The sequence below is a fragment of the Oncorhynchus nerka genome, linkage group LG27 (assembly GCF_034236695.1).
Source record: "Oncorhynchus nerka isolate Pitt River linkage group LG27, Oner_Uvic_2.0, whole genome shotgun sequence".
Taxonomy (NCBI): domain Eukaryota; kingdom Metazoa; phylum Chordata; class Actinopteri; order Salmoniformes; family Salmonidae; genus Oncorhynchus; species Oncorhynchus nerka.
This window is the reverse complement of record NC_088422.1, coordinates 34211566-34224418: the sequence shown is the minus strand read 5'-3', so window position 1 is coordinate 34224418 and position 12853 is coordinate 34211566. Positions and strand designations below refer to the sequence as shown.

Genomic DNA, 12853 nt, shown 5'->3' with positions numbered 1-12853 from the left:
TAAAGATGAACTAATACAGATTAACAATCACTCTTGCCACTGTGACAAGCCATGCTGACAAATAGTATAGCCATTTAAACCGGCTGATATGTTGGGGTGCAGAAGTCTGTCATGTTGTTCATTGGGTCCTACTGTGGCACGAGTCATTATAGGGCCTGGGGTTGGACCATTGACAGTGTTTGTTCATACACTAGGGCGTGGGGAAAAGGCCCAGTGGGTTTCCCATTAGTGAAGCAGCTTCAGGACAGTGGCAAGGAGCCAGGTGTCACAGATTCTCTAGCACGTGTTGATTCTCACAGACTAAACCCTCATGAATAACCCTCTTCTATAGCCCACCACACCCACAGCATCCTGATGGTCAGCTCATTATTTAGTCTAGTTTTATTTTATTTAATTTATCTGGGCAAGTCAGTTAAGAACAAATTCTTATTTACAACGACAGCCTACCCCGCCAAACCCAGATGACGCTGGGCCAATCTGGGCCAATCTGTTGGCGCCCCCCCCCCTTGGGTTGTGCTGTGGCGGAGATCTTTGTGGGCTATACTCAGCCTTGTCTCAGGATGGTAAGTTGGTGGTTGAAGATATCCCTCTAGTGGTGTGGGGGCTGTGCTTTGGCAAAGTGGGTGGGGTTATATCCTTCCTGTTTGGCCCTGTCCGGGGGTGTCCTCGGATGGGGCCACAGTGTCTCCTGACCCCTCCTGTCTCAGTCTCCAGTATTTATGCTGCAGTAGTTTGTGTCGGGGGGCTAGGGTCAGTTTGTTATATCTGGAGTACTTCTCCTGTCCTATTCGGTGTCCTGTGTGAATTTAAGTGTGCTCTCTCTAATTCTCTCTTTCTCTCTCTCGGAGGACCTGAGCCCTAGGACCATCTGACATGATGACTCCTTGCTGTCACCAGTCCACCTGGCCGTGCTGCTTCTCCAGTTTCAACTGTTCTGCCTTATTATTATTGGACCATGCTGGTTATTTATGAACATTTGAACATCTTGGCCATGTTCTGTTATAATCTCCACCCGGCACAGCCAGAAGAGGACTGGCCACCCCACATAGCCTGGTTCCTCTCTAGGTTTCTTCCTAGCTTTTGGCCTTTCTAGGAAGTTTTTCCTAGCCACCGTGCTTCTACACCTGCATTGCTTGCTGTTTGGGGTTTTAGGCTGGGTTTCTGTACAGCACTTTGAGATATCAGCTGATGTACGAAGGGCTATATAAATCAATTTGATTTGTGCCGCCCTATGGGACTCCCAATCACGGCCGGATGTGATGCAGCCTGGATTCGAGTAGGTTAATTGATGGGCTAATATTGCTTCTACATCGGGATTAGAGCCAATTGTGTCCATTAATTACATTGACGTTGATGTAACCTAAATGTTGTTTTACAATTGCAGCCTTATTTTTATTGGTGCAGATTTACAGAGGGAAAAGATTGAGTGTGACAGTGTGCATATGATGTTGTGTGCTATTGATTTCTGAGGGAGGAACAAACCTTGGTTCCTGCTTGGCAAGTAGGGAAACTGTCAACCCTACAGTGGATGGGAAGAATGAAGTGCTAGACTTGACAATTTAGGAAATGTCTGATCTGATACCTGCTTTAATGCTACATAACTAGTTGGACAGCAACTCACATCCAGGTGATATCACAGTATGTATGTTACTCACTGAGGTACAAGATTTGGTTGACATTTACATTGGGATTGATCTGAAGATGGAATAACCTTTTTTTTCATTATTGAATTATCTTTAAATTAAAAAATATATAAACGCTTCTAAAGCATATCATGTATGCTTAAAAAAAGACTGGAACCATTTTTTAAATATCACAATTCAAGTTATTTAATTTAGAGCCAATATGCATCATATATACCTCTGCTTATGTGCAGAGTAGAGACAGTGTAGCTCTTTGATGAGAGGAAGGACATCATGGTGTGTAATGATTACCGCTTTTCAGGCTGCTGGTTCTGGAATGTTATCAGTTGCAGGAGGGAACTTGCTGAAGAATTCCACTTAGGTCACTCCTGCCACACTACAGATGCTGGAAATGTACAGCTTTCCTTCACAGAAGAACGAGAGCGTGCCAGTGGATTTGTAGCTGCGGCGCTGATAGCCTTTGATGGATGTGAACAGCAAACATCAAGTTCTACCAGTGTGTTTTGATTTCGAGCAAAAATGTAAAAAAGGTATCATCAATTAGATAAAATTGGTTGATGGCTTCATGTACATGTCTAATGAAACGTTTCAGGACCTGATATGCTTCATGTACATGTCTAATGAAACGTTTCAGGACCTGATAGGCTTCATGTACATGTCTAATGAAACGTTTCAGGACCTGATAGGCTTCATGTACATGTCTAATGAAACGTTTCAGGACCTGATAGGCTTCATGTACATGTCTAATGAAACGTTTCAGGACCTGATAGGCTTCATGTACATGTCTAATGAAACGTTTCAGGACCTGATAGGCTTCATGTACATGTCTAATGAAACGTTTCAGGACCTGATATGCTTCATGTACATGTCTAATGAAACGTTTCAGGACCTGATATGCTTCATGTACATGTCTAATGAAACGTTTCAGGACCTGATATGCTTCATGTACATGTCTAATGAAACGTTTCAGGACCTGATATGCTTCATGTACATGTCTAATGAAACGTTTCAGGACCTGATAGGCTTCATGTACATGTCTAATGAAACGTTTCAGGACCTGATAGGCTTCATGTACATGTCTAATGAAACGTTTCAGGACCTGATAGACTTCATTTTTAACTCATAATAATGAAATGTCATCCTATGTGAACTCAAGAACATTAGGCGTAAGTGTTTTATGATTACTTATCCGTAATTTAAAAAAACTGTCTTTATTTATTTGTATTTTACTAGGCAAGTCAGTTAAGAACAAATTCTTATTTTCAATGATGGCCTAGGAACAGTGGGTTAACTACCTTGTTCAGGTGTAGAACGACATATTTTTACCTTGTCAGCTCGGGGAGTCGATCTTGCAACCTTTCAGTTACTAGTCCAATGCTCTAACCACTAGGCTACCTGCTGTCCCTGCTATACTAATGCTATATTACTGGTGGAACAACCATTTCTTGGGTCATTAGTTTGTTTTCTGTCAGATACAAAGTGTTTTCCCCGAAAGTAACATGTATTGCAGTCGGTCAACCCATTTACCACGAGACTCTAATGACACTTGCCAGATAACCGAAAGTGCCCAAGGGATTGACAGAAGCAATCCTTTGATCTTGCAATACACATAGCCTACTCATTCTATCCAACTCCCTTTGTGCACGGGTTACTTTTTTAGGAAACAAGTCTACTACCAAATGTTTTATTTTCTTTATTGATTCTTCTTACAAACCATGTGAAAATTTAGTTTTTTGTTTCAAATTTCTCTCTATATATTTTTTACATTCCTTTGTATGACAATCTTTTTATCTGAAAAAATGTATAGTATTTTGAAGGCAGTGAAGTGTGGATAACCCATGATAAGATTGATTTGAGTGGCAAAATAATTTTAAAGAATGAAAGAAATTGAATCTTTACCGCCACACCATTCCTCTGGAGCAATCTTTTTCAATGTTGCTGCTGGCTCCACAAGAGAAAGGCCCCAGAGGTGAGTCAAGAGGGTAACACTTCATTCACACGCCTGAACCATCTTTGTGTTATTTTACAGTAACAATACAGCTGATATTTAAAGTTAACAAACCGCAACTAATGGACTCATCTGTAAACACAGAAGGTGACAATATTGTAGCAAGTCTGGGTGGGGGATTGGTTGGGCCTCTTCTTCAGCATCATGGCAGTAAGTGAAGTTGTTTCACATCCCTCTTGAATGCTCATTCCACCAACAGTTAGATGTCCATTTCAAACTGTGCATCGTCACCTTCATAAACACACACACACGTGTTAATTTATTTATTTCCTACTCACCTTAAATATTTGTAACCTGGCAGGCAATACTAACATAAGGGTAAATATCAAAACTTTAAAATGTCCTGAACCCCATTAGGTACCAGTAAATCTGAACATTTGATCTTATTTCACTTATTAAATACCATTATATATTTTCCATAAAACTAATACATCTCGTATGACTGTTTTCGGGGATGTTTTTTTTGGGGGGCACATTGTAATGCCTGAGATAAGAGTAAATAGTTGATCCTGTCAGGCAGGCCATGTTCTTACCAGTGCTTTTGTCAGCAGGTGCAGTGATGTTGTTGTTCAGTGGCTCTCTGTTATGGGCCTTTACATTGTTGATGTGTTTGGAGGGTGGGCTGGTGACCCCTGGAATGTTGGGGAGAGAGCACGGTGGAGTCCTGGCCAGCGGGGAACTGCGGCACTCCAGCAGGAACTTCCGGTCGTAGATGATTCTTGTACCTGAGGGGAGAGGAGGGGATGAGATGTTCATGTAAATTTAATGGATCGAACAGATCGTACATTGGCGCACAATCCCACCATATAGGACTAGTACTCATCCTGTTCTGCAGTCAGATTTGGTTCAAAGCCTGCAGCTAAACCACATACACTGAAGGTTGTGTGATCTTGTTTAACCCATACCTGAAATTTTGCATAATTTGGTCAGATGCCTTATTTGTTTTACGTAGTCTTTCCATGAGAGATTAGGTACAATGCCTCTTTCTCACTGTGACGTGTGAGCTAACAGTTGTTCTGAAAGACTGAGGTGTTTGACTGAAGTGCAAGCCCTACATACATACACTGAACAAAAATATAAACACAACATGCATCAATTTCTAAGATTTTACCGAGTTACAGTTCATATAAGGATATCAGTCAATTGAAATAAATTAATGAGGCCCTAATCTATGGATTCCACACAACTGGGCAGGGGTGCAGCCATGGGTTGGCTGCCAGGTGTGTAGAGTGGCCTTTTATTGTACCTAGCACAAGGTGCACCTGTGTAATGATCATGCTGTTTAATCAGCTCCTTGATATGCCACACCTGTCAGATGGATGGATTATCTTGGAAAAGGAGAAATGCTCTCCAACAGGAATCTAAATACATTTGTGCACCAAATTTGTGAGAAATAAGCTTTTTTGTGCATATCGAACATTTCTGCGATTTTTTTATATTTCTGCTCATGGAACATGGGACCAACACTTTATATGTTGAGTTTATCTTTTTGTTCAGGGTAAATAATAAATTATATTTTTTAAAGTGCTTTTCCTTACAACATCATCTCCAAGTACATAAATCAACATACCGCCCTCAACAAACTCAACCGATAGCCTACAACAAATGAACCGTAATATTAACACGAAATAAAACTAATGGCACCAACATGATTGCATGAATCCTTGACACAGATATGTGCAAAAACTGTTCTGTTTGTACTGTCCTCTGTGCCAATCTGTCCACAGAGTAAAGTCACGGATATCTGCTCACAAAATGGTGGTTCAATGCAAGCTATATCGGCCAGCTGCTTTCTGAGCCAGAATTTCCCACATGAGGAGTCATCTGTGGGATCCCTCAGTGCATTACCCCTCTTAACATTGGATTGATATTAGCGGTAAACTAAATGGCACCCTATTCTCTATATAGTGCACTACCTTTGACCTACAGGCCCTCTACAAAAGTAGTGCACTATATAGGGTATAGGGTGCAATTTGGGACACACCCTGGCAGTTAACCAGCTCACCACCATATCAACACACACATATACTCAGGAAATTAAGCCTAGACAGTGTAGGAAAGCAATGTTATCCATCATATCTTGCTTTTAATTGCATATTTTACATGACATTCAATGCATTTCACATTATAAATGCATTGAAAGTTATGCAAATTATGCATTTCAAATTGTATGTCACATTTGTTAATGGTGTCTCTTGTTACAGAGGGTTCAGAATGGCAGCTGCTGAAAGATAAGAAACTGCAACATGATCTGGCAGGTTCTGCTAGTGCGTTAATCATCTCTGAATCAGTGTTGAACGGCACCACCAACGCCTTAGCTGTGACCATGTGAAGAGGGAGGAAGTGAAAGGCCTCGTGTGGAAATGCTTTAAACACATCACGACAAGCAACAAGTGGGGTGGCAGGTATCCTAGTGGTTAGAGCATCGGGCCAGTAACCGAAAGGTTGCTAGATCGAATCCCTGAGCTGACAATATAAAAATATATCGTTCTACCCCTGAACAAGGCAGTTAACCCACTGTTCCATAGGCCGTCATTGTAAATAAGAATTTGTTCTTAACTGACCTGCCTAGTTTAATAAAAAGTGTCCTAGCCAACATATTTATAATTAAATTGAAAAGGGCATGCAATCCATGCATGATGCAAACAAGTATGTTTTTAAAATGTCAGATACTTAAACATTTCAGATAATGTCAGGTTATTTTACTTTGCAATGCGTCTAGCAGCGTTGTATTCGAATCACTAAACCACGAGTCCCAAGGCCCCTTTGCTCGAGTCGAGTCACGAGTCCCAAGGCCCCTTTGCTCGAGTCGAGACCCAAGGCCCCTTTGCTCGAGTCGAGAGTCCCAAGGCCCCTTTGCTCGAGTCATGAGTCCCAAGGCCCCTTTGCTCGAGTCGAGTCCCAAGGCCCCTTTGCTCGAGTCGAGTCACGAGTCCCAAGGCCCCTTTGCTCGAGTCGAGTCACGAGTCCCTATGGCTGAAGTCCGGGACCAAGTGCTCAAGTCTGATTGATGATTAGGGGGTTCATTAAACATATTTGATATTTTGGTTACTGATGTTTTTTTGTTTGCTCGTATTTCTGGCTTGCTGACTCGATGCTCGTCTGTCGCTACTAGATTTTTGCCTCTATAGATTTGCCTCAGATTTAGTAGAGGTGCGGGGCTGCAGGGAAGATTTTCATGTGAGAAATTAAGTAACGCAAATACTTTCCTCCTGTTGCCAAATGGTCATAATTGCCTGCAATAGCCTCTAAAACAAATAAGTCCTTCATACACAGGCTCACACACGTAATTCAATGTTCAATAGTTATGTCAAATCAGTAATGATGTTTTGAAGGGATGAATGGTCGCTAGAATGAATTGGCTAATGCGCCTGACCAGATTATTATTTGCAATGATTGTAACAGGCTCTCAGCTACTCTTTTGTAATCACTGACTGATATTTGTGTAGTTATTTATTGCAGAGTGAAAAGTAAAAGGAGACTTATCAGAACCTGGCTATGGGATGCAGGGGGGAAAGTTGGAGGGTAGACAGACTACTTTTCAATAGTCAAGCAGAGAGAGAGAGAGACTCATAGCTACACTGTTGTTTTACTCTTAAACTCAATACTAGTGTTTTCAATTTCATAAAGCAGTTTGCCTTTTTTAACGAGGAAAAGCTAAATAGTAAGAGGTTGACTGACTGGTGGTTATGAGGAAGCAAGTGAGTCGCTTGCGTGATGTGTAGACTAGGATCGGAGGCAGAGCCTGCCCACACTCGTCGCTTGCTCACAAGCTTGATGTAGGCTGTGTCCATCTTAATACTAGAAACCAGAACTATCGCTGCTCTGCGCACCCAGCGCTGCTAATTTTCTGCTTATCATAGTAGCCTATCCAGTCCAAGTGCAAATACAAGTCATAGGAAGGCCAGTCCAAGTCGAGTCACAAGTCTTTAAAATCGGAACTCGAGTCAGGGACTCATGTACTGCAACGCTGTTTCACACCATATTGAAAGGACTAATGTTGCACAGAGCCAAGTGCCTCCTATGAATAGAACATGAAAAGGTTGAATGTAAGAAATGTTCCAGAAGCCTGTCAAAAAAAACAAGAAGCCTGCATTTACAAAGCTTTACCTATAGATCTACAGCCTAACCTATGGATTGTGACCACATGAAATGGGGTATTAGCCTACTCAGTGACACAATTGTGTAGTTAACACAAATATTAGCGTCTTAGCTAGTTCTTATTGCAGGACTCTGATCCATCTGTGAAATGAGCCACATTAGCTCGCTCACCAGTCTACATCGTTATGTTCTGTGTGTGTCACGGAGTAGACTGACACCCAAGTTCACGGATCCACAATGCATAGGTATGGCTGTACGCGGCAATATAAATGTTCAATACACATAGTAGGTTGAGTTCACACAAATATTAGTGCCTTCGCTATGTCTTATTGCGGGACTCTGAAACCACAGTGAAACATAGGTATGAGGACCGTGGTGGTGCACAAAAAGCTATGCTAACGAGCTAACAAGCTGATGATGCAAATACTGGCACTTGCCAGCAGAAACAAAAACAACAACAGTCACTGTATGCAATGAGGCATGAGCATATCGCTGGCTAAAGCCTTTGTCAGTTTACAACATTGCACCACAAACATTTTTGCTAAATACATTTGTTTGATTGCTAGACAGGTGTCCTTTGTCTAAAGGTTTGATAACCCTATCGAGATTTGTGTTACGGGCACCTGCACAGCTCGAGCGCATGGTAATCAGGCTAACAATCGAATCATATCCCGTTGAGTTAGTTATAACCAGGTCATAAACAGTCGTGCTTTTACATATTACATAGCTATAACATAGACATATAACTAGTCCTATAAAGGCTAGCTACTAGCTATAGCTAGCTACCTCCAGGTGTTGTGCTGAAAAGAGTTCCCCCGGGAGTAGTGGAGTAGTCGTTGGGCATGTGCGAGGCGTCGTTTATGGTCACCCGCCTGGTCGGAATGGCCTTGCTAGTAGTGGTCTTCTGACAGCCCGTAGACATCTTCAAAACACAGGGGCGTTTGCTAATAACTACAAACTGGACAACTTAGCCAAATATCTTGGACCTGAAAAACAACTAAGCAAACAACGTGCCCTGTTGCTGCTTCCTCAATTATTTGCTTTGGGTAGTTAGCAAGCTAATTCCTAAATAAAAACAAATACTTTATTTTGTCATAAGTGCAAATAATGTTGAATATCTAAACTAACCACACATTCCCACACGCAGACCGACAGACTAGGTTCTGTACGACCTTAGCAGCACACGTTCTTCCACACTCAACACGCACTCAAAAACAGACAGGAAAGAGCTGCTCCAAGCAGAGAATTGACATGACGTCTCCCCCCACTGGTGGATGGTGTTGCCATTTCTTCTTCGGTGGGGTTTATCGGCGGTTGGCATCCAACATTATGGTGCATTACCACCACCTACTGCACTGGAGTGTGGGCCAGGTACAAAGAGAAACTAAATCCACAATGTTTGAGACTATATCTAATGACGTACTACTCAATATACTCGTTAAACTAATTTCCTGTATCCCCTTCTCCTTCATACTAGATCTCAGCCTCTCTTTCCCTCTGATACTGCCCACACTGTAGCAATACATGCTCCACTGTCTCTGTTTCCTGGCAATAATCACACTTTCTTGTTGGATGCTTTCCAATCACATTTAAGTACTGTGTCCCACCCTTAATCTAGTAAATATAGCCGCCTCTTCTGTCCCTTCCTGCCACCCTCCCCTCTCCAACCTTCCTCTGTACTTGAAATAAATGCCTGCCCTTAGTATCTCTATTCCACTGCTCCTGCCATCTCTGCACCATCACTGTCCATATCAGGCTTTTTGCCTCTGCCTTGCTCATTGAAACTACAACATCCCCACTTCTAAGTGCTTGTTTAGCCAGTACATCAACTGCCTCGTTCACCTCCACCTCCACATGGCTGGAACCCAAGTAAATCTTATCTGTATATCCATCCATCTAATCCTGCCATGGGTTTATAGCACCTCATAAAGCAGGTCTTGTCTGCTACATGACCTAACGGACTGGAGACTCATTTACAACTCGGTCTGGCTTGACTTTCTCCACCCACTGCAAAGCCAACAGTAAAGTCATCAGCTCCGCCGTATATACAGCCAGCTGATCTGTAATACGTTTTCTGACTTCCACCCCACATTCCTGCACTACAAATGCTGACCCAGTAGGTCCTGTTCTTGGATCTTTTGAACCATTTGTGTCAATGGCCACAAAATCCTGATACACAGTATCAAGGCGTCTCTTAAACAAATCCAATGGATCAACACCCTCCCTGTCTTTCTGAAGTATCTCTGACACTTCTAGATCAACTACTGGCTATGGTGGATTTACAGGAATAGCTACCGTTGGACTAAACACCCTTCCATACAGTCCCATTTCCTTCGCCTGGGTATTACCCACCCACCCAAAGCTTGAGTTCTCTGTAGGTCGACCCAATAATTCATTATCAGCTGCTGTCTCCTAATCTGCAATGGCATATCCCCCACTCCACCTGCAGTACAGCCACTGCGGATGTCCGAACGCCCCACTACATTTTCTGAATCCTTGTCCCTGTATGACATCTAGCCTTTCCAATGATGTATGGGCTGCCGAACCATACGCTATACTTCCATAGTCTACTACAGATCGGATCAATGCAACATACATGGTCCTCAATGAGGAACACCCAGTGTCAAAGTAAGACCCCACGGAACTTGAAGGCCCCTACCCTCTCCAAGTTCTCCCATATAACCTCAAGCATACCTCATCTACCACCTTCGTCCTGGTAAAGAACACTGTCTGAGTTTCTTTACAGAGAACCTGAATCCCCACATTAATGCCCACCGCTTCACCTCATTAATTGCTTCCTGTACCTTCCTGACTATGTATGGCACATTTCGTCCCCTCTTCCATAAAGGCCCCAACATCTGAAAATAACAACCTCCCAATATCCGGCTGTACCTGAGAGTAAATGTCATTGATCATGATTGAGAATAACAGAGGACTAATCACGCTCCCACCGTTATCCACCAGGTAGCTGTCTGATCGTGACTTCCCCACCCTCACCTGGATAGACCTTCCAAACAGGAAATCCTTTATCCAGTTGTACGTTCTTCCTCCTACCCCCATAATATCAAGCTTGATTAACAATCCCTCCTTCCACATATTACACCTTCTCCACATAAAAAAAGACTGCTACAACAGTCCCCATGTTCATCTGAGCCTTCCTGACCTCTGCTTCTAAACAGAGTACTGGGTCCATAGTTCCTCTTCCCTTGCTGAACCCACTCTGATGTGGTGATACTAGCCCCCTGCTCTCCAGGAAGTAAGTTAGCCTCTCCATAATCATTATACGTTCCCTAATCTTACATACACGAGGTGTTAAAGCTATTGGCCAATAGCTTATTGGCCTCGTTGGGTCATTCCCTGGCTTCCGGAGTGGTACCACTACTGCCTCCTTCCAACTGCCTCACTGTGTTGTACAACACCAAAACCTTATCACTAAGATGGGCCAACATAACATAGCACACCTCATCTTTCCCAGGTGAGGTTAACCCAGCCTTACCTATTGCCCTTTTTACTTCTGCAATGGTAAATGGTTCATTCAATGGATAATATACATCCTCCCTCCTATCCAGCACTCCAAGATGCCCCTCTCTCATTCTCTCTCTCCCACTCTGCCCCTCCTCTGACAAATTTGCCGAGCTATGCACTTCAACAAAGGCTTTCGCCAGCATCTCTGCCTTCTCATCTGTTACTGCCACATCCAACCCACTCGTCAACACTGGATAATTCCACTCCCTTCTGACCCCACTAAACCTCTTAATCACCCCCCACAGGTGGGGTAATGATCACTCCCCACTGTCGACTCCTCACATACCTCCCACTTTCCCCCTTCTGATGACCAGGTGGCGAATCGCATCTCTGCATGTCTGGCAGACATATCAGTGTGGATGACGGATCACCACCTCAAGCTGAACCTCGGCAAGACGGAGCTGCTCTTCCTCCCGGGGAAGGACTGCCCATTCCATGATCTCGCCATCACGGTTGACAACTCCATTGTGTCCTCCTCCCAGAGCGCTAAGAACCTTGGCGTGATCCTGGACAACACCCTGTCGTTCTCAACTAACATCAAGGCGGTGGCCCGTTCTTGTAGGTTCATGCTCTACAACATCCGCAGAGTACGACCCTGCCTCACACAGGAAGCAGCGCAGGTCCTAATCCAGGCACTTGTCATCTCCCGTCTGGATTACTACAACTCGCTGTTGGCTGGGCTCCCTGCCTGTGCCATTAAACCCCTACAACTCATCCAGAACGCCGCAGCCCGTCTGGTGTTCAACCTTCCCAAGTTCTCTCACGTCACCCCGCTCCTCCGCTCTCTCCACTGGCTTCCAGTTGAAGCTCGCATCCGCTACAAGACCATGGTGCTTGCCTACGGAGCTGTGAGGGGAACGGCACCTCAGTACCTCCAGGCTCTGATCAGGCCCTACACCCAAACAAGGGCACTGCGTTCATCCACCTCTGGCCTGCTCGCCTCCCTACCACTGAGGAAGTACAGTTCCCGCGCAGCCCAGTCAAAACTGTTCGCTGCTCTGGCCCCCCAATGGTGGAACAAACTCCCTCACGACGCCAGGACAGCGGAGTCAATCACCACCTTCCGGAGACACCTGAAACCCCACCTCTTTCAGGAATACCTAGGATAGGATAAAGTAATCCTTCTCACCCACCCCCCCTTAAAAGATTTAGATGCACTATTGTAAAGTGGCTGTTCCACTGGATGTCTTAAGGTGAACGCACCAATTTGTAAGTCGCTCTGGATAAGAGCGTCTGCTAAATGACTTAAATGTAAATGTAAATGTAACTCACATATTCCTGCCATCGCACTAGATACCAGAGTGAGGTCAAAGGCAGACTGTCACGTTCTGACCTTAGTTCTTTTGTTATGTCTTTGTTTTTGTATGGCCAGGGCGTGAGTTCGGTGGGTTGTCTATGTTCGTTTTCTATGTTGTGTTTTGTGTTTGGCCTGGTATGGTTCTCAATCAGAGGCAGGTGTCGTTAGTTGTCTCTGATTGAGAATCATACTTAGGTAGCCTTCTCCCACCTGTGTTTCGTGGGTGATTGTTTCCTGTTTTTTTGTTTGTGTCACCATTCAGGACTGTTTCGGTTTTCG

The 12853-nt window shown here is 43.8% G+C and overlaps 1 protein-coding gene across 1 annotated transcript; it reads right to left on the bottom strand.

The window, feature by feature from the left end:
• Nucleotides 1-3323: 3323 nt before the first annotated feature.
• On the bottom strand, nt 3324-8992 carry LOC115111646 (eukaryotic translation initiation factor 4E-binding protein 2-like). Its single transcript, XM_029637938.2, has 3 exons — nt 8539-8992; nt 4185-4376; nt 3324-3882 (listed from the first exon to the last, which is right to left on the bottom strand). Exons 1-3 carry the CDS (start codon nt 8672-8674, stop codon nt 3851-3853), a joined length of 360 nt encoding a protein of 119 aa, XP_029493798.1. The 5' UTR covers nt 8675-8992; the 3' UTR covers nt 3324-3850.
• Nucleotides 8993-12853: the final 3861 nt, after the last annotated feature.

Bases quoted from the DNA above. Each gene is read 5' to 3' on its own strand.
- LOC115111646 (XM_029637938.2), bottom strand. From the start codon at position 8,674: ATGTCTACGGGCTGTCAGAAGACCACTACTAGCAAGGCCATTCCGACC. The intron at 4,377-8,538 runs GTAGCTAGCTAT...CTCTCCCCTCAG, and splicing joins TTTCAGCACAACACCTGGAG to GTACAAGAATCATCTACGAC. The intron at 3,883-4,184 runs GTAAGAACATGG...GTGTTTATGAAG, and splicing joins ACCTGCTGACAAAAGCACTG to GTGACGATGCACAGTTTGAA.